This window comes from Staurois parvus, unplaced genomic scaffold (assembly GCF_062004578.1).
Source record: "Staurois parvus isolate SC_StPar_1 unplaced genomic scaffold, SC_StPar_1.0 ptg000742l, whole genome shotgun sequence".
Classification (NCBI taxonomy): domain Eukaryota; kingdom Metazoa; phylum Chordata; class Amphibia; order Anura; family Ranidae; genus Staurois; species Staurois parvus.
Genome location: NW_028318538.1, coordinates 19,825 through 44,639, shown reverse-complemented (window position 1 = coordinate 44,639; position 24,815 = coordinate 19,825). Strand labels below are relative to the sequence as shown.

Sequence of the window (24,815 nt, the reverse complement as noted above, 5' to 3'; positions counted from 1 at the left end):
GGTAATACAGAGGGGGGGGGCAGTCCCACTGATACAGGTAATACAGAGGGGGGGGGCAGTCCCACTGATACAGGTAATACAGAGGGGTGTTTGGTCTCCTCATGCAGCTCCCCCCAACATGTTTCGTTACCAGAGAGCACCGTCAGGGGATTGGAGCATTCACCGATGAAATGAACACAAATCACCACACTTCTGACCGTCAGCTAGCGTGATGACGTCACCTATTAAGCTCCCCTCAACATGTTTCGTTACCAGAGAGCATCGTCAGGGATTGGAGCATTGGATACATTCACTGCATCAGCTACCAAAGTGTCTGTCCATCCAGTCTTCTGATTCACACACAGCCAGGCAGGTGACACACACATTACCTGGTTTGGTAGTTCAGCTTCCTGTGTCACCTCCCTGCCTCCTCATTGGACAGTGACTCTGCATTGTTCCCTCTGTCCAATGAGCAGGGAGCTGACCGGGGAAGTATCAGAGGGATTGGCAGAGGTGTGAATTGGAGGACTGGCCAGACGGGATTACAAGTCACTGTATTGTACCCTGCAGAGGTGTGATGTGCTGTGTATGGCGCCACCTGCTGCCTGAGATGGATCTCCTAATATAGAGAGCTCCTCTCCACCTATCACCTGCAGCTGCATCAGAGGAAGGCCGTACCTTCTACTTACCTGTCCTACTTACCTGTCCTACTTACCTGTCCTACTTACCTGTCCTCCTACTTACCTGTCCTACTTACCTGTCCTCCTACTTACCTGTCCTTGTACTTACCTGTCCTACTTACCTGTCCTCCTACTTACCTGTCCAACTTACCTGTCCTACTTACCTGTCCTCCTTACCTGTCCTACTTACCTGTCCTCCTACTTACCTGTCCTCCTACTTACCTGTCCTTCTACTTACCTGTCCTCCTCCTTACCTGTCCTACTTACCTGTCCTCCTACTTACCTGTCCTCCTACTTACCTGTCCAACTTACCTGTCCTTGTACTTACCTGTCCTTGTACTTACCTGTCCTCCTACTTACCTGTCCAACTTACCTGTCCTACTTACCTGTCCTACTTACCTGTCCTACTTACCTGTCCTCCTACTTACCTGTCCTACTTACCTGTCCTCCTACTTACCTGTCCTTGTACTTACCTGTCCTCCTACTTACCTGTCCAACTTACCTGTCCTACTTACCTGTCCTCCTCCTTACCTGTCCTACTTACCTGTCCTCCTACTTACCTGTCCTCCTACTTACCTGTCCTTCTACTTACCTGTCCTCCTCCTTACCTGTCCTACTTACCTGTCCTCCTACTTACCTGTCCTCCTACTTACCTGTCCAACTTACCTGTCCTTGTACTTACCTGTCCTTGTACTTACCTGTCCTCCTACTTACCTGTCCAACTTACCTGTCCTCCTACTTACCTGTCCTCCTTCTTACCTGTCCAACTTACCTGTCCTACTTACCTGTCCTTGTACTTACCTGTCCTACTTACCTGTCCTCGTACTTACCTGTCTTTCTACTTACCTGTCCTACTTGTACTTACCTGTTCTACTTACCTGTCCTCCTACTTACCTGTCCTACTTACCTGTCCTCCTACTTACCTGTCCAACTTACCGGTCCTACTTACCTGTCCTTGTACTTACCTGTCCTTGTACTTACCTGTCCTCCTACTTACCTGTCCTTATACTTACCTGTCTTCCTCCTTACCTGTCCTCCTTCCACTTACCTGTCCTCCTTACCTGTCCTCCTACTTACCTGTCATACTTACCTGTCCAACTTACCTGTCCTCCTTCTTACCTGTCCAACTTACCTGTCCTTCTACTTACCTGTCCAACTTACCTGTCCTTGTACTTACCTGTCCTTGTACTTACCTGTCCTACTTACCTGTCTTTCTACTTACCTGTCCTACTTGTACTTACCTGTTCTACTTACCTGTCCTACTACTTACCTGTCCTACTACTTACCTGTCCTACTACTTACCTGTCCTACTTGTACTTACCTGTCCTACTTACCTGTCCTACTTACCTGTCCTCCTACTTACCTGTCCTACTTACCTGTCCTTGTACTTACCTGTCCTTGTACTTACCTGTCCTTGTACTTACCTGTCCTTGTACTTACCTGTCCTCCTACTTACCTGTCCTTATACTTACCTGTCTTCCTCCTTACCTGTCCTCCTTCCACTTACCTGTCCTACTTACCTGTCCTCCTACTTACCTGTCCAACTTACCTGTCCTCCTACTTACCTGTCCATCTACTTGTCCTTGTACTTACCTGTCCTTGTACTTACCTGTCCTTGTACTTACCTGTCCTACTTACCTGTCCTTGTACTTACCTGTCCTTCTACTTACCTGTCCTTGTACTTACCTGTCCAACTTACCTGTCCTTCTACTTACCTGTCCATCTACTTACTTGTCCTTGTACTTACCTGTCCTTGTACTTACCTGTCCTTGTACTTACCTGTCCTTGTACTTACCTGTCCTCCTACTTACCTGTCCTTATACTTACCTGTCTTCCTCCTTACCTGTCCTCCTTCCACTTACCTGTCCTACTTACCTGTCCTCCTACTTACCTGTCCAACTTACCTGTCCTCCTACTTACCTGTCCATCTACTTGTCCTTGTACTTACCTGTCCTTGTACTTACCTGTCCTTGTACTTACCTGTCCTACTTACCTGTCCTTGTACTTACCTGTCCTTCTACTTACCTGTCCTTGTACTTACCTGTCCAACTTACCTGTCCTTCTACTTACCTGTCCATCTACTTACTTGTCCTTGTACTTACCTGTCCTTGTACTTACCTGTCCTTGTACTTACCTGTCCAACTTACCTGTCCTTGTACTTACCTGTCCAACTTACCTGTCCTTGTACTTACCTGTCCTTGTACTTACCTGTCCAACTTACCTGTCCTTGTACTTACCTGTCCAACTTACCTGTCCTTCTACTTACCTGTCCAACTTACTTGTCCTCCTACTTACTTGTCCTTGTACTTACCTGTCCTCCTCCTTACCTGTCCTTCTACTTACCTGTCCTCCTACTTACCTGTCCTCCTCCCTCCTTGCAGCATCCGTACCCCACAGAGGATGAGAAGAAGCAGATTGCAGCTCAGACAAATCTGACTTTACTTCAGGTCAACAACTGGTGAGTGACCGCCTCCCCCTGATATCCGGGGTGGGGCGTGGGGTTGGGTGGGGGTGGGGAGCGGACCGATGCCGCATTTATACTGGTGTGGATATGGGAGATGGTGGCTGCACCCATAATACACAGAGGGGTGGGGGCGGGGCAGGAAGTCCTCCTTCCATAATACACAGAGGGGTGGGGGCGGGGCAGGAAGTCCTCCTTCCATAATACACAGAGGGGTGGGGGCGGGGCAGGAAGTCCTCCTTCCATAATACACAGAGGGGTGGGGGCGGGGCAGGAAGTCCTTCCATAATACACAGAGGGGTGGGGGCGGGGCAGGAAGTCCTCCTTCCATAATACACAGAGGGGTGGGGGCGGGGCAGGAAGTCCTCCTTCCATAATACACAGAGGGGTGGGGGCGGGGCAGGAAGTCCTCCTTCCATAATACACAGAGGGGTGGGGGCGGGGCAGGAAGTCCTTCCATAATACACAGAGGGGTGGGGGCGGGGCAGGAAGTCCTCCTTCCAAAATACACAGAGGGGTGGGGGCGGGCAGGAAGTCCTCCTTCCATAATACACAGAGGGGTGGGGGCAGGGCAGGAAGTCCTCCTTCCATAATACACAGAGCGGTGGGGGCGGGGCAGGAAGTCCTCCTTCCATAATACACAGAGCGGTGGGGGCGGGGCAGGAAGTCCTCCTTCCATAATACACAGAGGGGTGGGGGCGGGGCAGGAAGTCCTCCTTCCATAATACACAGAGGGGTGGGGGCGGGCAGGAAGTCCTCCTTCCATAATACACAGAGGGGTGGGGGCGGGCAGGAAGTCCTCCTTCCATAATACACAGAGGGGTGGGGGCGGGCAGGAAGTCCTCCTTCCATAATACACAGAGGGGCAGGGGGCGGGGCAGGAAGTTCTCCTTCCATAATACACAGAGGGGCGGGGCAGGAAGTCCTCCTTCCATAATACACAGAGGGGCAGGGGGCGGGGCAGGAAGTCCTCCTTCCATAATACACAGAGGGGTGGGGGGCGGGGCAGGAAGTCCTCCTTCCATAATACACAGAGGGGCGGGGCAGGAAGTTCTCCTTCCATAATACACAGAGGGGCGGGGCAGGAAGTCCTCCTTCCATAATACACAGAGGGGTGGGGGCGGGCAGGAAGTCCTCCTTCCATAATACACAGAGGGGTGGGGGCGGGCAGGAAGTCCTCCTTCCATGATACACAGAGGGGCAGGGGGCGGGGCAGGAAGTCCTCCTTCCATAATACACAGAGGGGTGGGGGCGGGCAGGAAGTCCTCCTTCCATAATACACAGAGGGGCAGGGGGCGGGGCAGGAAGTTCTTCTTCCATAATACACAGAGGGGCGGGGCAGGAAGTCCTCCTTCCATAATACACAGAGGGGCAGGGGGCGGGGCAGGAAGTCCTCCTTCCATAATACACAGAGGGGTGGGGGGCGGGGCAGGAAGTCCTCCTTCCATAATACACAGAGGGGTGGGGCAGGAAGTTCTTCTTCCATAATACACAGAGGGGCGGGGCAGGAAGTCCTCCTTCCATAATACACAGAGGGGCAGGGGGCGGGGCAGGAAGTCCTCCTTCCATAATACACAGAGGGGTGGGGGCGGGCAGGAAGTCCTCCTTCCATAATACACAGAGGGGTGGGGGCGGGCAGGAAGTCCTCCTTCCATAATACACAGAGGGGTGGGGGCGGGCAGGAAGTCCTCCTTCCATAATACACAGAGGGGTGGGGGCGGGGCAGGAAGTCCTCCTTCCATAATACACAGAGGGGTGGGGGCGGGCAGGAATTTCTCCTTCCATAATACACAGAGGGGCAGGGGGCGGGGCAGGAAGTTCTCCTTCCATAATACACAGAGGGGCGGGGCAGGAAGTCCTCCTTCCATAATACACAGAGGGGCAGGGGGCGGGGCAGGAAGTTCTCCTTCCATAATACACAGAGGGGCGGGGCAGGAAGTTCTCCTTCCATAATACACAGAGGGGCGGGGCAGGAAGTCCTCCTTCCATAATACACAGAGGGGTGGGGGCGGGGCAGGAAGTCCTCCTTCCATAATACACAGAGGGGTGGGGGCGGGCAGGAAGTCCTCCTTCCATAATACACAGAGGGGTGGGGGCGGGCAGGAAGTCCTCCTTCCATAATACACAGAGGGGTGGGGGCGGGCAGGAAGTCCTCCTTCCATAATACACAGAGGGGTGGGGGCGGGGCAGGAAGTCCTCCTTCCATAATACACAGAGGGGCAGGGGGCGGGGCAGGAAGTCCTCCTTCCATAATACACAGAGGGGTGGGGGCGGGCAGGAAGTCCTCCTTCCATAATACACAGAGGGGCAGGGGGCGGGGCAGGAAGTTCTTCTTCCATAATACACAGAGGGGCGGGGCAGGAAGTCCTCCTTCCATAATACACAGAGGGGCAGGGGGCGGGGCAGGAAGTCCTCCTTCCATAATACACAGAGGGGTGGGGGGCGGGGCAGGAAGTCCTCCTTCCATAATACACAGAGGGGCGGGGCAGGAAGTCCTCCTTCCATAATACACAGAGGGGTGGGGCAGGAAGTTCTCCTTCCATAATACACAGAGGGGCGGGGCAGGAAGTCCTCCTTCCATAATACACAGAGGGGCAGGGGGCGGGGCAGGAAGTCCTCCTTCCATAATACACAGAGGGGCAGGGGGCGGGGCAGGAAGTCCTCCTTCCATAATACACAGAGGGGTGGGGGGCGGGGCAGGAAGTCCTCCTTCCATAATACACAGAGGGGCGGGGCAGGAAGTCCTCCTTCCATAATACACAGAGGGGCGAGGGGTGGGCAGGAAGTCCTCACCCATAGCACACAGAGGGGCGGGGCAGGAAGTAGTCCATCCATAGTACACAGAGGGGCGGGGCCTCTGCTCACCCAATGACGTTCGTCCATTCCAGGTTTATAAATGCCAGACGCAGAATCCTCCAACCAATGCTGGACTCCAGCGCCAGCGACACCCCAAAGACAAAGAAGAAGAGCGCCCAGAGCCGCCCCGTGCAGAGATTCTGGCCGGACTCCATCGCAGGGGGCGTGTCCCAGCATGGCGGAGAAATGGGCGGATCTGAGGATGGTAAGATCAGCCCCCGAGGTCTGCCATTTCCTGTGTGTATCACAAGAGACGACCTGCTCCCCCCATCACAAGAGACGACCTGCTCCCCCCCATCACAAGAGACGACCTGCTCCCCCCCATCACAAGAGACGACCTGCTCCCCCCCCATCACAAGAGACGACCTGCTCCCCCCATCACAAGAGACGACCTGCTCCCCCCATCACAAGAGACGACCTTCTCCCCCCATCACAAGAGACGACCTTCTCCCCCCATCACAAGAGACGACCTTCTCCCCCCATCACAAGAGACGACCTTCTCCCCCCATCACAAGAGACGACCTGCTCCCCCCATCACAAGAGACGACCTGCTCCCCCCATCACAAGAGACGACCTGCTCCCCCCATCACAAGAGACGACCTGCTCCCCCCATCACAAGAGATGACCTGTTCCCCCATCACAAGAGAAAACCTGCTCCCCCTCCATCACAAGAGACAACCTGCTCCCCCTCCATCACAAGAGACAACCTGCTCCCCCTCCATCACAAGAGACAACCTGCTCCCCCTCCATCACAAGAGACGACCTGCTCCCCCTCCATCACAAGAGACGACCTTCTCCCCCCCCCATCACAAGAGACGACCTGCTCCCCCCATCACAAGAGACAACCTGCTCCCCCCATCACAAGAGACGACCTGCTCCCCCCATCACAAGAGACGACCTGCTCCCCCCCCCCCATCACAAGAGACGACCTGCTTCCCCCATCACAAGAGACAACCTGCTCCCCCCATCACAAGAGACGACCTGCTCCCCCCCATCACAAGAGATGACCTGTTCCCCCCATCACAAGAGAAAACCTGTTCCCCCCATCACAAGAGAAAACCTGCTCCCCCTCCATCACAAGAGACAACCTGCTCCCCCTCCATCACAAGAGACGACCTTCTCCCCCCCCCCATCACAAGAGACGACCTTCTCCCCCCCCCATCACAAGAGATGACCTGCTCCCCCCATCACAAGAGACAACCTGCTCCCCCCATCACAAGAGACAACCTGCTCCCCCCATCACAAGAGACGACCTGCTCCCCCTCCATCACAAGAGACGACCTGCTCCCCCTCCATCACAAGAGACGACCTGATCCCCCCATCACAAGAGACGACCTGCTTCCCCCATCACAAGAGACGACCTTCTCCCCCCCCATCACAAGAGACGACCTGCTCCCCCATCACAAGAGACGACCTGCTCCCCCCATCACAAGAGACGACCTGTCCCCCCCCCCCCCCCCCATCACAAGAGACGACCTGCTCCCCCATCACAGGAGATGACCTCCCCCCATCACAAGAGACGACCTGTTCCCTCCCTATCACAAGAGACGACCTGCTCCCCATCACAAGAGACAACCTGCTCCCCCTCCATCACAAGAGACCACCTCCCCGCCATCACAAGAGACGACCTGCTCCCCCATCACAAGAGACGACCTGCTCCCCCTCCATCACAAGAGACCACCTCCCCGCCATCACAAGAGACGACCTGTTCCCCCCCATCACAAGAGACGACCTGCTCCCCCATCACAGGAGATGACCTCCCCCCATCACAAGAGACGACCTGTTCCCCCCCCATCACAAGAGACGACCTGTTCTCCCCCCATCACAAGAGACGACCTGCTCCCCCCATCACAAGAGACAACCTGCTTCCCCAATCACAATAAAGAATCCTGCTCCCCCATCACAAGAGACGACCCGCTCCACCCATCACAAGAGACGACCCGCTCCCCCCATCACAAGAGACGACCCGCTCCCCCCATCACAAGAGACGACCTTCTCCCACCATCACAAGAGACGACCTGCTCCCCCCCATCACAAGAGTCAACCTTCCCCCAGCCCCAATCACAAGAGACGACCTGCTCCCCCCCATCCTCTCCCTCAGCCCCCTCCCCTCTTTCTCATCCTATTACCAGACACCCCCCCCTTCCCCCTCCAGTGTCAGGTTGGCCCCCTCATCTATCTGTCTCTTCATCCTTCTAGTTGGGTGTTGTGGTCGTCTCCTTTGTGGTCACAGAGTCCTTCCTGTGCGGAGGGATTATTGGGGTTCATTGAGGGACACCAGAATTCAGAGACTGTTGGGTTATGCCGGCACTTTCAGTAGGATTTGGACTCTGGGTGACAAATATATAGTTTTTTACCAGGAGGATGGATGTCTCTGCAGCCCGTTTTCCGGCCGTTTTTCTTCAGTCAATAGTCCTCGACAAGCTGCAGATCCGGGCTCTACACGCAGCTCTCCAGACCAGAGGATTCTTAGCTGTAGCTTTGGAAGCCATTCCTGGACCTCGCTGGTCTGGATGTTGTGGGGTTTGCCTGGAATGTGACATTTTCTCTTTGGAGCTCCCTGGAAACCCTTATTAAGGATGTTATTGGGGGCAAGAGTACCCGTCTGCCACAGTAGAAGAAGCCTGGGGCTCAGTCCTGGGAAGGCTTGTTCTTCCTCGAGACCAGAAAGAGTTTCTTTACTCTCAGGCCTCAAAACTGGTCTGCCTACAAACCCTCAGATAAATTTTCTCCAGGATGGGGGTACCTCCACTATCCAAAGTGTGGGGACATTTGGTCATCCAGCATCTCAGATGCTTGGGTGAGGAAGATGGGCTTCAGGCTTGCATTGCACTTTCAGCTCCCTCTTCGGTTCATGTCCTTCAACCTACCTACATCACCGCACAGATTACTGGATTTCCATGCAGCCAACTTATGGAGCGCAGGGTTATTACCCCAGTACCTGTTACAGAATGGTTCCAGAGGTTCTACTCCAACCGATCTAGTCCCCACACCAGAAAGGGCATACACCCCATCTTGGATCTTATGGCCCTAAATGTCTTCATTTGGGCCCAGAAATTCTGAATCAAATCCACCAGGTCTGTCATAGCCTTTCTTCATAACAGAGACCTTTTGTCCTCTGTGGACATCATGGACACTTACCTGAATGTCCCCATTTTTTTTCAGTACTTCACTTTGCTATGGGATTTGAGCAATTCCAGTTTTTGGCCCTGACATATCTTCTGCGCACCAAGGTGCTAGCCCCCGCACTAGCCTTGCTGTGTTTCCATTGTGAAATATCCGAATGGCCTCCTGCCTGAGGTAGCAGTTGGCGTAGGTTCTGGCTGACAGTGCAGCTGCAACAGTCCAGACCAACTGAAGGTTAAGCTGTCCATGAACCTCCAGAACTGCTCCTGAAACTGACTCATTGCCTGGTATACTTGGGTCTAATTCTAGACACAACTCAAGCCAGAGTATTTCTTGCCCGGGGGAAACTTTCAACTCCCCGTTCCTAAACTCGGACTCTTCAGTCCAGGAGCCACCCAACTCTTCACTTCTGCATGAGAGTTCTGGAGCTGATGGTAGCCAATTTCACGGTTGTCCTGTTTGTCCAGTTCCATCTCCGACTCCTACAACACAACATCCTGTTATGCTGGACCAGTCTGGCCCTAAGGATCAGGTTGTCCCTGACCTAGTGGCTTAGGAATCACGCACTGGAGTCAAATAAATCCTTCTGATGGTTCAGGAAGATCCTCATGGTAGATGCCAGCCTGCCAGGCTAAGGGAGAGTTCTGGGAACCCTGTAAGTGAAGAGAACTTGGACATCATTGTACCTTGTCTCCAACATTCTGGAACGTTAAGCGATTTGGTTTAGAGGGTCATCCAATTAGAATCCAGTCCAACAATGCCACAGAAGTGGTGTACATCAACCTTCAGAGAGGAACCAGAAGTCTTGCAATGACAAAGGAGGGCAAAAGTGTTCCACATGTTTTAGCCTTGTCTTCTGTCTTCTGCTGCATCTCAGGCATGGACAGTTGGCAGACAGACTACCTTGACTGGTAGTGCTTACACCCAGGGAGATTAGTCCCTACACCCAGAAGTGTTCCAGAACCTTTGTCACAGGTAGGGGTTGGTGTATGTGGACCTTCTGGCCTCCAGGTTCAACAATAAACTGAACAGGTTTCTTTCCAGGTCCAGGGATCCTCTGGTAGAAGCGGTGGATGCCCTGGTGGCTCTGTTGGTTCAGTACAGTCTGATCTACATCTTTTCTCCCTTAGAACTTTTTACTGATCTGCTCCACAGTATCAAGATGGGGGCATTTCAATGATTCCTACAGCTCCAGATTGGGCCGGGTGGAGGAATTACTCCCACCCCATCTGACACTCTCCAGATCTTCTGTCCTGGGACTGGTTTAGGGTTGCTGGCTTCAAACCGCATGGTTGTTGAAGCCTAGGTCCTGGGAGATGGACATCTCTGAATCGGTGAATCCTCTGATGCTAAAAGCTAAGAAATCTCCTGCCCAAAACATTTTCCATTACTCCTGGAAGGCATAAATCGCCTGGTACAAGGTACAACGTTTTCACCCCCGAAAATTCTATGTGGGACAAATCCTGGCCTTTTAATGAATGGGCCTAGTACATTAGTTGGCCTTGGGTACCATCAAAGGTCAGTCTTGCTCCAAAGACGGTTGTGCCAGGAGTCTGTCATGGCTACTGCCGTGCGGTCCCCATTGACTCCATTGGACTTTCTGTTGTCTTGGCACTTCCACCCTTTGAGCCAATCAGGAATATTCTCCTTTCCACTGTCATTTATAGTTTGAGTTTTTGCCTCACCTCTGCGAGAAGAGTGTCTGAACTGGCGGTTTATCCTGTAAGGAGCCCGTTTTGTGGTGGTGTTGAGACCCAGAATGTCCCAAGGTAGACTCGGCCTTTTGCCTCAACCAGAACATTGTTCTCCCATCCTTTTTGTCCTGCTGAAGGTCATCAGAAGGAGACTTTTCTTCATTACTTGGATATGATTTATGTTGTACAGTTGTGTTCAAAATCATAGCAGTGTGTTGGAAAAAGTGAGTAAAGCTGCAAATCCTTCTAATCCTTTTCTTTCCATCCACACAAATGCATTGGGAACACGACACATTCTATTCCAAATCACAACATGAAGAAAAATACATCAAATTTGTGTTGTTCCTCTAAAAAAATGGAAGAAAAGTGAATATTAGACGGTTCAAAAAATAGCAGTGTTTGTATTCTTCTTTCCAAACTCCAACATTCACTATATAAACTGAGAAATGTTTGAAGATTTTGCTTTCCTTTGAATGACTTCATGAATATTTGGTTGTAGTCGCACTGTTTCTGAGAACTGCTGTACATCTGTGTTGCATGGAGTCCCCCAACTTCTGGCCCCTGTGATCAGGTATTCCAGCCCAGGATGATTGGACCACATTCCACAGTTCTTCTCGATTTCTTGGTTTGGCCTCAGAAACGGCATTTTTGATGTCACCCCACAAGTTTTCTATTGGATGAAGATCCGGGGATTGGGCTGGCCACTCCATAACGTCCATCTTGTTGGTCTGGAACCAAGATGTTGCCCGTTTACTGGTGTGTTTGGGGTCGTTGTCTTGTTGGAACCCCCATTTCAAGGGCATTTCCTCTTCAGCATAAGGCAGCATGACCTCTTCAAGTATTCTGATGGATTCAAACTGATCCATGATCCCTGGTATGCGATAAATAGGCCCAACACCGTAGTATGAGAAACATCCCCATATCATGATGCTTGCACCACCATGCTTCACGGTCTTCACAGTGTACTGTGGCTTGAATTCAGTGTTTGGGGGTCGTCTGACAAACTGTCTCCGCCCACTAGACCCAAAAAGAACAATCTTACTTCCATCAGACCACAAAATGTTGCCCCATTTCTCTTTAGGCCGGTCAATGTGCTCTTTGGCAGATTGTAACCTCTTCAGCACACGTCTTTTTCCCAACAGTGGGACTTTGCGGGGACTTCTTGCAGATAGCTTAGCTTCACATCGGCGTCTTCTAATTGTAACAGTCCTCACAGGGAACGTCACACCTTCTTTCATCTTCCTGGAGCTGATTGTTGGCTGAGTCCTCACAGGGAACGTCACACCTTCTTTCATCTTCCTGGAGCTGATTGTTGGCTGAGTCCTCACAGGGAACGTCACACTTTCTTTCATCTTCCTGGAGCTGATTGTTGGCTGAGTCCGCCCCATTTTGGCTATTCTTCTATCCATTCCAATGGTAGTTTTTCGCTTTCTTCCGTCTTTCAGGTTTTGGTTGCCATTTTAAAGCATTTGCCATCATTTTAGCTGAGCAGCCGATCATTTTCTGCACTTCTTTATATGTTTTCCCCTCCAATCAACTTTTTAATCAAGGTACGCTGTTCTTCTGAACAATGTCTGGAACGACCCATTTTCCTCAGAATTTCAGAGAGAAATGCACTGTAACCAGCATGTCCAACATTTGCTGCCTTCCTTCCTTAAATAAAGGCAATCATTGCCACCTGTTTATCAAAGAATGAATGACGTCACTAATAGAACTCCACACGGCTATTATTGTGAACACGCCCCTTTCAATGAGTGATTCAATGACACAGAATCAGCAGCATGCATGTCATGACTGTCGGGTCTGTTGGATTTCTATGACTCTACTACACCGGCTAGGAAATTATCTGCCATGTAGAAATATCATTTCCACCAAAAACAGTGATTGATCCGGTTAGTGATGTCTGACTGCTAGTATTTTCAACACAACTGTATGTGTCTTCCTCGCAGCTATGGCTTCCACTAGAAAGACCGACTCCCTCTTGGTCATTCTTAATGGTCTGTGTAAAGGGGAACCTCATTGCGCCATTTCTCAGCTGCTCAGGCAAAACCTCATTAGGAATTATGGTCCCAAAGATCGGGTTTCACCCTCGGCATCAGGGAGCTGTTTCTCAGATTTGCAGGGCCACCATACCTCCTGTTCACGTTACTGAAGTTCTACCAGGTGGATGTTCAGGCCTCAACTGATGCCAGCTTTGGACATAAGGGCCTTCAGGCGGTTCTTTGAGCTGCACTCAGTCCCCAGGTTCTGTTGTTCTTTTGTGGACCTGTTTTATCCACTTGCCGCACAATCACATACATGTACGCCATCGCAGATTTGCAGGGCCACCATACCTCCTGTTCACATTTATTGAAGTTCTGCCAGGTGGATTTTCAGGCCTCAACTAATGTCAGCTTTAAGTATAAGGTCCTTCAGGTGGTTCTTTGAGCTGCAGTCAGTCCCCAGGTTCTTTTGTTCTTTTGTGGACCTGTTTTATCTACTTTCCGCACAATCACATACATGTACACCATTGAGGTTCTACCAGGTGGATGTTCAGGCCTCGACTGATGCCAGCTTTGGACATAAGGTCCTTCAAGGGGTTCTTTGAGCTGCGATTAGTCCCCAGGTTCTGTTGTTCTTTTGTGGACCTGTTTTATTCACTTGCTGCATCATGTACATGTACACAATGGCAGATTTGCAGGGCCACCATACCTCCTGTTCATGTTATGTGTCTTCCTCGCAGCTATGGCTTCCACTAGAAAGACCGACTCCCTCTTGGTCATTCTTAATGGCCTGTGTAAAGGGGAACCTCATTGCGCCATTTCTCAGCTGCTCAGGCAAAACCTCATTAGGAATTATGGTCCCAAAGATCGGGTTTCACCATCGGCATCAGGGAGCTGTTTCTCAGATTTGCAGGGCCACCATACCTCCTGTTCACGTTACTGAAGTTCTACCAGGTGGATGTTCAGGCCTCAACTGATGCCAGCTTTGGACATAAGGTCCTTCAGGTGGTTCTTTGAGCTGCAGTCAGTCCCCAGGTTCTGTTGTTCTTTTGTGGACCTGTTTTATCTACTTTCCGCACAATCACATACATGTACACCATTGAGGTTCTACCAGGTGGATGTTCAGGCCTCTACTGATGCCAGCTTTGGACATAAGGTCCTTCAAGGGGTTCTTTGAGCTGCGATTAGTCCCCAGGTTCTGTTGTTCTTTTGTGGACCTGTTTTATTCACTTGCTGCATCACGTACATGTACACCATGGCAGATTTGCAGGGCCACCATACCTCCTGTTCATGTTATGTGTCTTCCTCGCAGCTATGGCTTCCACTAGAAAGACTGACTCCCTCTTGGTCATTCTTAATGGCCTGTGTAAAGGGGAACCTCATTGCGCCATTTCTCAGCTGCTCAGGCAAAACCTCATTAGGAATTATGGTCCCAAAGATCGGGTTTCACCTTCGGCATCAGGGAGCTGTTTCTCAGATTTGCAGGGCCACCATACCTCCTGTTCACGTTACTGAAGTTCTACCAGGTGGATGTTCAGGCCTCAACTGATGCCAGCTTTGGACATAAGGGCCTTCAGGTGGTTCTTTGAGCTGCACTCAGTCCCCAGGTTCTGTTGCTCTTTTGTGGACCTGTTTTATCCACTTGCCGCACAATCACGTACATGTACGCCATCGCAGATTTGCAGGGCCACCATACCTCCTGTTCACATTTATTGAAGTTCTGCCAGGTGGATGTTCAGGCCTCAACTAATGTCAGCTTTAAGTATAAGGTCCTTCAGGTGGTTCTTTGAGCTGCAGTCAGTCCCCAGGTTCTGTTGTTCTTTTGTGGACCTGTTTTATCTACTTTCCGCACAATCACATACATGTACACCATTGAGGTTCTACCAGGTGGATGTTCAGGCCTCGACTGATGCCAGCTTTGGACATAAGGTCCTTCAAGGGGTTCTTTGAGCTGCGATTAGTCCCCAGGTTCTGTTGTTCTTTTGTGGACCTGTTTTATTCACTTGCTGCATCACGTACATGTACACCATGGCAGATTTGCAGGGCCACCATACCTCCTGTTCATGTTATGTGTCTTCCTCGCAGCTATGGCTTCCACTAGAAAGACCGACTCCCTCTTGGTCATTCTTAATGGCCTGTGTAAAGGGGAACCTCATTGCGCCATTTCTCAGCTGCTCAGGCAAAACCTCATTAGGAATTATGGTCCCAAAGATCGGGTTTCACCATCGGCATCAGGGAGCTGTTTCTCAGATTTGCAGGGCCACCATACCTCCTGTTCACATTACTGAAGTTCTACCAGGTGGATGTTCAGGCCTCAACTGATGCCAGCTTTGGACATAAGGGCCTTCAGGCGGTTCTTTGAGCTGCAGTCAGTCCCCAGGTTCTGTTGTTCTTTTGTGGACCTGTTTTATCTACTTTCCGCACAATCACATACATGTACACCATTGAGGTTCTACCAGGTGGATGTTCAGACCTCAACTGATGCCAGCTTTGGACATAAGGGCCTTCAGGCGGTTCTTTGAGCTGCACTCAGTCCCCAGGTTCTGTTGTTCTTTTGTGGACCCGTTTTATCCACTTGCCGCACAATCACGTACATGTACGCCATCGCAGATTTGCAGGGCCACCATACCTCCTGTTCACATTTATTGAAGTTCTGCCAGGTGGATGTTCAGGCCTCAACTAATGTCAGCTTTAAGTATAAGGTCCTTCAGGTGGTTCTTTGAGCTGCAGTCAGTCCTCAGGTTCTGTTATTCTTTTGTGGACCTGTTTTATCCACTTGCCACATCACGCCATTTTGTTCAAGCAGTTTCACTGGGGCCATGGCCGTAGCGGTCAACCGTAACCATGTTATTATTTTTATCATCCGAAGAAGCCCTACAACGTAAAAGCAATCCTAGTGGCTAATTAACCGCTGGATCTTTTTTTAAAATTTTTTTTACAGGTGGTGGTAGAGGTTGTCCCACCCCCTCCCGCCGGCCACCAGTGTTTCTGAGGTTCTTCTGTAAGATCGGAGAGCCCGGCACTGAACCAGGCAACTGATCATGGAGCTGAACGGGGACCAGATCATCTCTGATCACCTCTATGGTCTAAGAGATTGTAAGCAACGAGCGTTTCCTCACTCCCGGTTAAGGAAAGACATTTATTTTCTGGAAAGCATGAGATCAATGTTTTTGTTTTTTTTTTTAATCTGATGCTTTCAGGGGTAAAGGAGAGGTCTGGGGTCTTAAAGATCCCCCAGATGTCTCCATAAAGAGGAACTGTCGCTGCTTATTGCTGTCATGAGGGACGTTTACATTTCTTGGGATAGCAAAAAAAGAAAACAAAAAAATTCAAGGAACAGTATTAAAAACTAAAAGCTTTTTAATTTTTTTTTTTTTAAAGCACCCCCGTCCCCACGCGCTCATGGGCAGAAGCGAACGCATGCATAGGTCTCGCACACACATGTGTACAGTGTTCGCACCACATATGAGGTATCGCTGCGAACTTTCTGGCGAGAGCAGTAATTCTAGGACTAGACCTCCTCCGTAAACTGGTAACCCGCAAAACATTTTTAAAGCTTCGCCTTTGGAAATTTTTAGGTAGTTTGTCACCATTCCACGAGCATGCGCAGTTTTAAAGCATGGCCTGTTGGGTATCTATTTACTCGGCGTAACGTCATCTTTTTTATATTTTACAACAACAAGTCGGACTATATATTGTATTGTTTTTTGGCATTAAAGTTCATTACACATTTTTCTTCCCCTGTACAAATAATGTGTGACGTTAAAAAATAATTCGCAATGACCACCATTTTGTTCTGTAGGGCCTCTGCGTAAAAAAAAAAAAAATTATATTTAGTGTTTAGGGGTTCTAAGTAATTTTATAGCCAAAAAAAAAAAAATTTATAGGTCAGACTTGGCCTGGTCTTTAGGTGATTTCTGATGTTGGCCACCCCTCGGTTGGACTGCTTTTTGGGCACCACAACTGCTTTTTGGGCGCCATAATAGTCTCTGAATTCCCGTGTCCCTCAATGAACTACGAGGACCAGATTTTAGGGTGTTTTTTGTGTTCTCTGTTCTCCGCTGGTCTCATTCTGGGGTTTCTTCCCTTACAGGTGCAGAAGTGACGCTGTCCTCTCCGAGCGTTCTAGGCACAGACAGTCTGCAGTCCCTGACCTCGGATGGGGCCACGTTGGCAGTCCAGCAGGTGATGTTGGGAGGACAGAGCGATGACGAGTCTCTGGACACAGACCAGGAAGACACGGACACGGGGCTCAGTGCGGGGGAACTTAGGGGTCTGGTGCTGAGTGGAGGAGGACTGCAGTGAGAGGGACAGACCCGCACCTTGTCTCCCCATGCTTTGTATTGTCGGTGCCAAACACACATTGTGTTGACAATGACGCACTGGCCACGCGCCGCCCAGTCGTTTTTATTTTATTCAGCGACGTAATATTTGCACCTTAAAAAAACTGACTGTCGCTTCCAAGAATTTCACTGCCGAGTGAGCCTCGCCCCCCCCCCCCCCCCCGTGCCAAAAGAACCCCCATTCACCACCTGGATTCTGATCTGCTGGAGGGTTGCCTGACCAGTAAGACACCACCTGGATCCCAGTAGAAGAGTCCATCGAGGGATTCTAGTTGTTCTCCCCTGAACTCTGACACCACTTGGATCCTGGCTCGCTGGATGGTCACCCAACCAGTAGAAGAGTCCTTCAGGGGAAGGGGATAGTTCACTCTTGATAACTGACCCAAACAACCACTTGGATTCCAGCCCATGCAATGGTCATCCAACCAGTAGAAAAGTCCATCGGAGGAAGGTGATGGTTGACTCCTGATCCCCGACCCCAATCACCACCTGGGTGCCAGCCTACTGGATGGTCACCTGGCCAGGAGAAGAGTCTATAGGAGGAAGGGGATGGACTGCTCCTGATATCTGAACTCAATCACCACCTGGATTCCAGCCTGCTGGATCGTCACCTGCCCAGTAGAAGAGTCCATTGGAGGAAGGGGATGGTTTGCTCTTCAGCTCTGAACCCAATCACCACCTGGATTCCATCATGATGGATGGTCACCCAAACCAGTAGAAGAGTCCATTGGGGGAAGGGGATAGTTGACTCCTGATCTCTGACCCTAATCACCACCTGGATTCCAGCATGATGGATGGTCACCCAACCAGTAAAAGAGTCCATTGGGGGAAGGGGATGGTTGACTCCTGATCTCTGACCCTAATCACCACCTGGATCCCAGCATGATGGATGGTCACCCAACCAGTAAAAGAGTCCATTGGGGGAAGGGGATGGTTGACTCCTGATCTCTGACCCTAATCACCACCTGGATCCCAGCATGATGGATGGTCACCCAACCAGTAAAAGAGTCCATGGGGGGAATGGGATGGTTGACTACTGATCTCTGACCCTAATCACCACCTGGATTCCAGCATGATGGATGGTGACCCAACCAGTAAAAGAGTCCATTGGGGGAAGGGGATGGTTGACTCCTGATCTCTGACCCTAATCACCACCTGGATTCCAGCATGATGGATGGTGACCCAAGCAGTAAAAGAGTCCATTGGGGGAAGGGGATGGTTGACTCCTGATCTCTGACACTAATCACCACCTGGATTCCAGCATGATGGATGGTGACCCAAGCAGTAAAAGAGTCCATTGGGGGAAGGGGATGGTTGACTCCTGATCTCTGACCCTAATCACCACCTGGATTCCAGCCCGCCTGATGGTCACCCAACCAGTAGAAGAGTCCATTGGGGGAAGGGGATGTCTCACTCCTGAACTCTGTTAATGAACATGTAGCGCCGGTGTGCGCGGGCCTCCGTGTGTTGAGTGTAATGTGAAGAGGCCTCTCCATAGAACCCTCGGGTACTTACATTTCCGCACAACATGGACACTCCACGTGTAAGGTCTGTATGAACTATGGCTTCCTCCTACGTACGTTCCCCGCACCGGGAAATAAAACAAAATGTCCATTTTACTCTCCAGATAGAACTGTATTTTTGTAGAGTTGTGAAAAATAAACGGAAAACTCTCTAAATATCGATGTCCATCTCGTGAGATGCTTCAGCATCCTGATTGGCCGAGCCCTGGGCCGCCCCACGCGGAGGCGCTCCCATTCTGTAGGGAAGAAGGGAGCCTTCATAGAGAGAGGTAGACTTACCTCTGAAAGGAGACCTGTCGCTCTTCAGGCTCGCCAGGATGGAAGAACGGGGTCTAAGCACACAATTCACCTCCCATATTTCAAATTTTTAGTGATCCCTTCCCTGTCTCCGGGCCTGGAGTGAGGCAAAAGGAGTAAAAAGGAAGGCGGAGCTCTTTTGTTTTTTTTTTCTTTATTTATTATGGTCTGAGATAAAAAACATATCTGGCGTGATCACCGCTTACAGCCAGCAGGTGGCAGCTTGAGGCTACATCTCCAGCTCGATCTACTGCTATGCTGTGAATAGTAGGAGAGATCAGACTACACACACCTAGCTGAATGAGAGGGAAACCTTCAGAAATGGGATGGCCTGGATTAGTCAGTCTACAGAAGCAGTTCAGTGTTATGAATGTTTTGTAACCCTTTTTATTGTGTAAAATAAATGTTTTATACAGATAATAAATAAAAATATATTGAAAGTTCGCTTTAAATCCCAATCGAACCTTCACGTTAGAGAAGATAAATTCGTTCCAGGGGCATCAGGACAAGTGTGCAAAGAAAGCCTGAGTAGGAAAGCCCGTCTCCCGCCAGCATGCTGCAGAGGAGAAACCCTTGCTCTCCTGTGTGGAAGCAGTGGTCTCTCTGCAGAGGTCTGCCACGCCCCCTACTAGAGCTCTCCAATCAGCTGGAAGCGCCAGGGTTGCTGGCTGTAGAGTTAAAGGCTTCAGGATTCTCTGCCGCTGATGAGATTTAGGGGGAGGGGACACTGATTTCCTTCACCAGCCCCCAAGAAGAAGCACAATCTCTTGGCCTGGCCAATCCCGAGGCGGCTTTAGTGAGCACGGCGCCTCTTCCTATTGGATGATAGAAAATGGCGCGTCTGTTTCTCATGTTTCTAGGCTACATGGCGTATGACATTTCATCACTACATGTCTGATTTTATGTTTTATTGCTTGGAGAATTTCTCCCATCATGCCATACATGACCGTGGTGAAGACACAAGTGATAGGTCCTATATGAAACTGTACATAGGCACAGCACAGCTCCTTGTAGGGGTCACTAAGCTATTTTTTGGGTGGTGCTCAGCTCCTCATGGGTGGTACTTAGCTATTCATGGGTGGTGATCACCTCCTCACCGGTGGTGCTCAGCTCCTTATGGGTGGTACTTGGCTACTCATAGCTGGTGCTCACTTCCTCACAGGTGGTGTTCAGCTCCTTATGGGTGGCACTTAGCTACTCATGGGTGGTGATCATCTCCTCACTGATGGTGCTCAGCACCTTATGGTGGTGTTCAGCACCTTATGAGTGGCACTTAGCTACTCATGGGTGGTGATCATCTCCTCACAGGTGGTGCTCAGCTCCTTATGGGTGGTACTTGGCTACTCATAGCTGGTGCTCACTTCCTCACAGGTGGTGTTCAGCTCCTTATGGGTGGCACTTAGCTACTCATGGGTGGTGATCATCTCCTCACTGATGGTGCTCAGCACCTTATGGGTGGCACTTAGCTACTCACGGGTGGTGATCATCTCCTCACAGGTGGTGTTCAGCACCTTATGAGTGGCACTTAGCTACTCATGGGTGGTGATCATCTCCTCACAGGTGGTGCTCAGCTCCTTATGGGTTGTGCTTTGCTACTCATGGGTGATGCTCACTTCCTCACAGCTCGTGCTCAGCTCCTTATGGGTATCACTTATCTACTCATAGGTGGTGCTCACTTCCTCACAGGTGGTGTTCAGCTCCTTATGGGTGAGACTTAGCTACTCATGGGTGGTGATCATCTCCTCACAGGTGGTGCTCAGCTCTTTATGGGTGGCGCTTGGCTACTCATGGGTGATGCTCACTTCCTCACAGCTGGTGTTCAGCTCCTTATGGGTGGCACTCAGCTACTCATGGGCGGTGCCCACCTCCTCACAGGTGATGATCAGCTCCTTATGGATGTCACTCATCTACTTATAGGTGGTAATAATCTCCTCACAGGTGGCACTAAGCTACTCATGGGTGGTGATCATCTCCTCAAAGGTGGCACTAAGCTACTCATGGGTAATGCTCACTTCCTCACAGGTGGTGCTCTGCTCCTTATGGGTTGCAGTTAGCTACACATGGGTGGTGTTTACCTCCTTACAGGTGGTGATCAGCTCCTTATGGGTGGCACTCAGCTACTCATAGGTGGTGATAATCTCACAGGTGGCACTACACTACTCATGGGTAGTGCTCACTTTCCTCACAGGTGGTGCTCAGCTCTGTATGGGTGGTGAAAATCTCCTCACAGATAGTGCTCAGCTCATTATGGGTGACACTTAGCCATTCGTCAGTAGTGGTCACCTCTTCACAGGTGGTGCTCAGTTCCTTATGGGTGGCACTCAGCTACTCATGGGTGGTGCTCACCTCCCCAAAGGTGGTGCTCAGTTCCTTATGGATGGCACTCATCCATTTGTCAGTGGTACCTCCTCACAAGTGATGCTCAGCCCCTTATGGGTGGCACTCACCTCCCCAAAGGTGCTCAGCCTCTTATGGGTGGCGCTCAGCTACTCATGGGTGGTGCTCACCTCCCCAAAGGTGCTCAGCCCCTTATGGGTGGCGCTCAGCTACTCATGGGTGGTGCTCACCTCCCCAAAGGTGCTCAGCTCCTTATGGGTGGCACTCAGCTACTCATGGGTGGTGCTCACCTCCCCAAAGGTGGTGCTCAGTTCCTTATGGATGGCACTCATCCATTTGTCAGTGGTACCTCCTCACAAGTGATGCTCAGCCCCTTATGGGTGGCACTCGCCTCCCCAAAGGTGCTCAGCCTCTTATGGGTGGCGCTCAGCTACTCATGGGTGGTGCTCACCTCCCCAAAGGTGCTCAGCCCCTTATGGGTGGCGCTCAGCTACTCATGGGTGGTGCTCACCTCCCCAAAGGTGCTCAGCTCCTTATGGGTGGCGCTCACCTACTCATGGGTGGTGCTCACCTCCCCAAAGGTACTCAGCTCCTTATGGGTGGCGCTCAGCTACTCATGGGTGGCGCTCACCTCCCCAAAGGTGCTCAGCTCCTTATGGGTGGCACTCAGCTACTCATGGGTGGTGCTCACCTCCCCAAAGGTGGTGCTCAGTTCCTTATGGATGGCACTCATCCATTTGTCAGTGGTACCTCCTCACAAGTGGTGCTCAGCTCCTTATGGGTGGTGCTCACCTCCCCATGGGTGGCACTCAGCTACTCATGGGTGCTGCTCACCTCCTCACAGCAGTTGCCATTAGTGGTGGTTTCCTAATTTTGCAGTTTTCTGGTGAGATGAACCGCTGTTCGTTGTGTCTGTGCCCTTACCTGGTGTTGGGAAAACTGGCACTGCTGGCAAACGTTGGAGTTTGGATAGCTGGTAATCCGTGTCATTAGTCTCTGCTCTTCTGCAATAACCAATGTTTATACAACGAAAGAAGCGGCTCATATCCACTTGCAATTTAGAGGAATATTTTTGGTTTTCTGTTTTGACAATAAAGGTTCTTTTGTTTTTTTTGTGTCTATTGAGACTCTTTTTCTCACATTTCACGAGATTTCTATGGAATTTCCTTTTAATGTTTATAGTGTTGCTGTAGCAGTTCCGTTGATTTGGCATTGGCCGGGCACTGAACCATCCTGTTGTATTGCCATTGTGGTCTTCATCCCATGGACCTCTGTTCCTGAACTCTGCCCACCCCCCCAAACACTACAAGGAGTCTAGACCATAGAGGGGCATCCATATCTGTCCATCCTAGCTGGTCTCCTTATCTAGTTTAGTGGGGCCTCCAGGTCTGCTCACTTAAGCAACCATCTTATTCAATGTCCACTTGCGCTTACCCTGTCTCCAAAGACTCACTTTGCATATAGTCTGTTGGGACTAACCACTGGGATCTACCTTGCATTGGAATTGACAGGCCCTCCTAAATCCCCAATTTTCCATTGGTTTACCACAGAAACGTCCAGCACTGAGGGACTGAGCACTGAGAGGGTCGTTTGTGCTGCATTTCTGGCGAGCAGCATTGAGGAAGCTTGCAGAAACCATTTTACTCTAATCCTTGGACCATTCCTACTGCGCCAGACTACCTGGTCACCATTAGTCACCCATCCCTACACCTGCTTAAAATAGTCAGGTTCATGTGTACCTGAGCCTCCGCCTCGTACCTTGAGCTACATTGCTTTCTGCCATGCAATGCGACATGTCTGGTTCTCAACACAGAGAGGGTAATCGCACTGTATTGGGTGCCTCCGGCTCACTCTCCACTAATGGCTCCAGTTCCTACAGCATGACCATAGATGTGAGTGACACCTGACATGGAGACTGAGTGGTTTCCGTGACTTCCATTGCCCAGAAACGGCAAGCCAGGCCGAGTTGCCCCTAGTAAGGGAACCCTAAGGGTTGGTACGGTAGTTTGACCCGTGTTTTGTTTTTTTTTTTCACTCACAATAAATCGCTGAAATGCATTTCTTGGAGTGCCGGTGATGTTCTGCCCTTTAGTCCAGGGGTGTCAAACTGGTGGCCCTCCAGCTGTTGCCAAACTACAAGTCCCATCATGCCTCTGCCTTTGGGAGTCATGCTTGTAACTGGCAATCTTGCAATGTCTCATAGGACTTGTAGTTTGGCAACAGCTGGAGGGCCACCAGTTTGACACCCGTGCTTTAGTCTATTTAAACACATCACTGTAACCACCGCCTTAAGTTGTAGGTCCAAGCATTGTCTGGACTTTGAAGATCTACTTTGGGTTTGTTTTCCTTCATCTGAGGAGTTGCAGTCTTTTGCCATTTTTCCCAAACCCAAAGAGACTGTTTTGGCTCCTATTGATAGGGTACACAGCACACCACCACTTTAAAACTGGAAGGTCAACCTGTAGCTGCTACCAGCGATGTTCCAAGTCTAGGTTCCTTTAGGGCTTCCAAGGCCACCAAAAGCTTTCTGTTGCAGGACTGGAAATATCCTGACACAGTGTTTGTATCACCCAAGTATCTATCAGTCTTGTACCTGTTTGAGGAGGATTTTGTTAAAAGGTGGATCTGGCAGTATCCCGTCATAACAAAGTGTCTACCATTCCATTGGAGGATGTGAAGCCAACCAACAAGCAGTAGGAGGCACTTTCTAGAACTCAGTTCTTCCTGGCAGCCACCTCTCAGCTATGACCCTGATTTGTCCAACCCTGACGGATGGATCTAAGGCTTTTGGATAGGATCTGATCACTAAGGCACTGCTCACTCGTCAAAGGCTCCTCGTTTCATAAATGTCCTGCAGGAACAATTTTATGTGTCAATTGGTGGATGCCCCGACTAGAAAGAATGCATTGCTAGTTCTACTGTTACAAATAACATGGCTCTGGTCACAGAGGTGGAAATGGGGGACAGCTTGGGCGACAGAGATCACAGGGTAATCAAAGGAAACCACAATAAAAGAGGGGCACGAGGGTAACGCGAAAACACGGAATTTCAAGTGAGCCAACTTTTCTTCTTGTACTCGGCATTACAAGACATTAAATGGGATCGGATCCTAGAAACATTGAACATGGAGAGAAAAAAATGGGAGTTCTTTAGGAACACATAAAGGTATTAGCCAATGCATTCCTATGGGCAACAAATATAAAAGAGCGAAGGAAAGGCCTGGATGGCTAAAATCGAACGAAAAAAGGCCTTTGAGAAATATAAGGCCGAAGGGTCATTTTCGGCATTCCAACACTACCGGGAATGCAATAGGAGGTGTAAGAACGCAATTGGGAAGGCTAAAATAGACCGTGGGAGACAGAATGGAGGAGAGTAAAAAAAAAAAAAAAAAAACCCAAGAAATGTTTTAAATATATCAACAGTAAGAAAGCGAGGTCGGAGCCTACTGGCCCCATAACAACAGTAAGAAAGCGAGGTCGGAGCCTACTGGTCCCATATCAACAGTAAGAAAGCGAGGTCGGAGCCTACTGGTCCCAT

The 24,815-nt window shown here is 50.4% G+C and overlaps 1 protein-coding gene across 1 annotated transcript in view; it reads left to right on the top strand.

Moving 5' to 3' along the window:
- The window catches only part of PKNOX1 (PBX/knotted 1 homeobox 1), a 42,917-nt gene extending 20,528 nt beyond the window's left edge, over positions 1-22,389 (top strand). The window contains exons 9-11 of the mRNA XM_089654087.1: positions 3,041-3,117; positions 6,009-6,181; positions 16,872-22,389. Coding sequence (XP_089510213.1) covers positions 3,041-3,117; positions 6,009-6,181; positions 16,872-17,083 — 462 coding nt within the window. The 3' untranslated portion in view covers positions 17,084-22,389. The remainder of the gene's footprint in view (positions 1-3,040; positions 3,118-6,008; positions 6,182-16,871) is intronic.
- Positions 22,390-24,815: the final 2,426 nt, after the last annotated feature.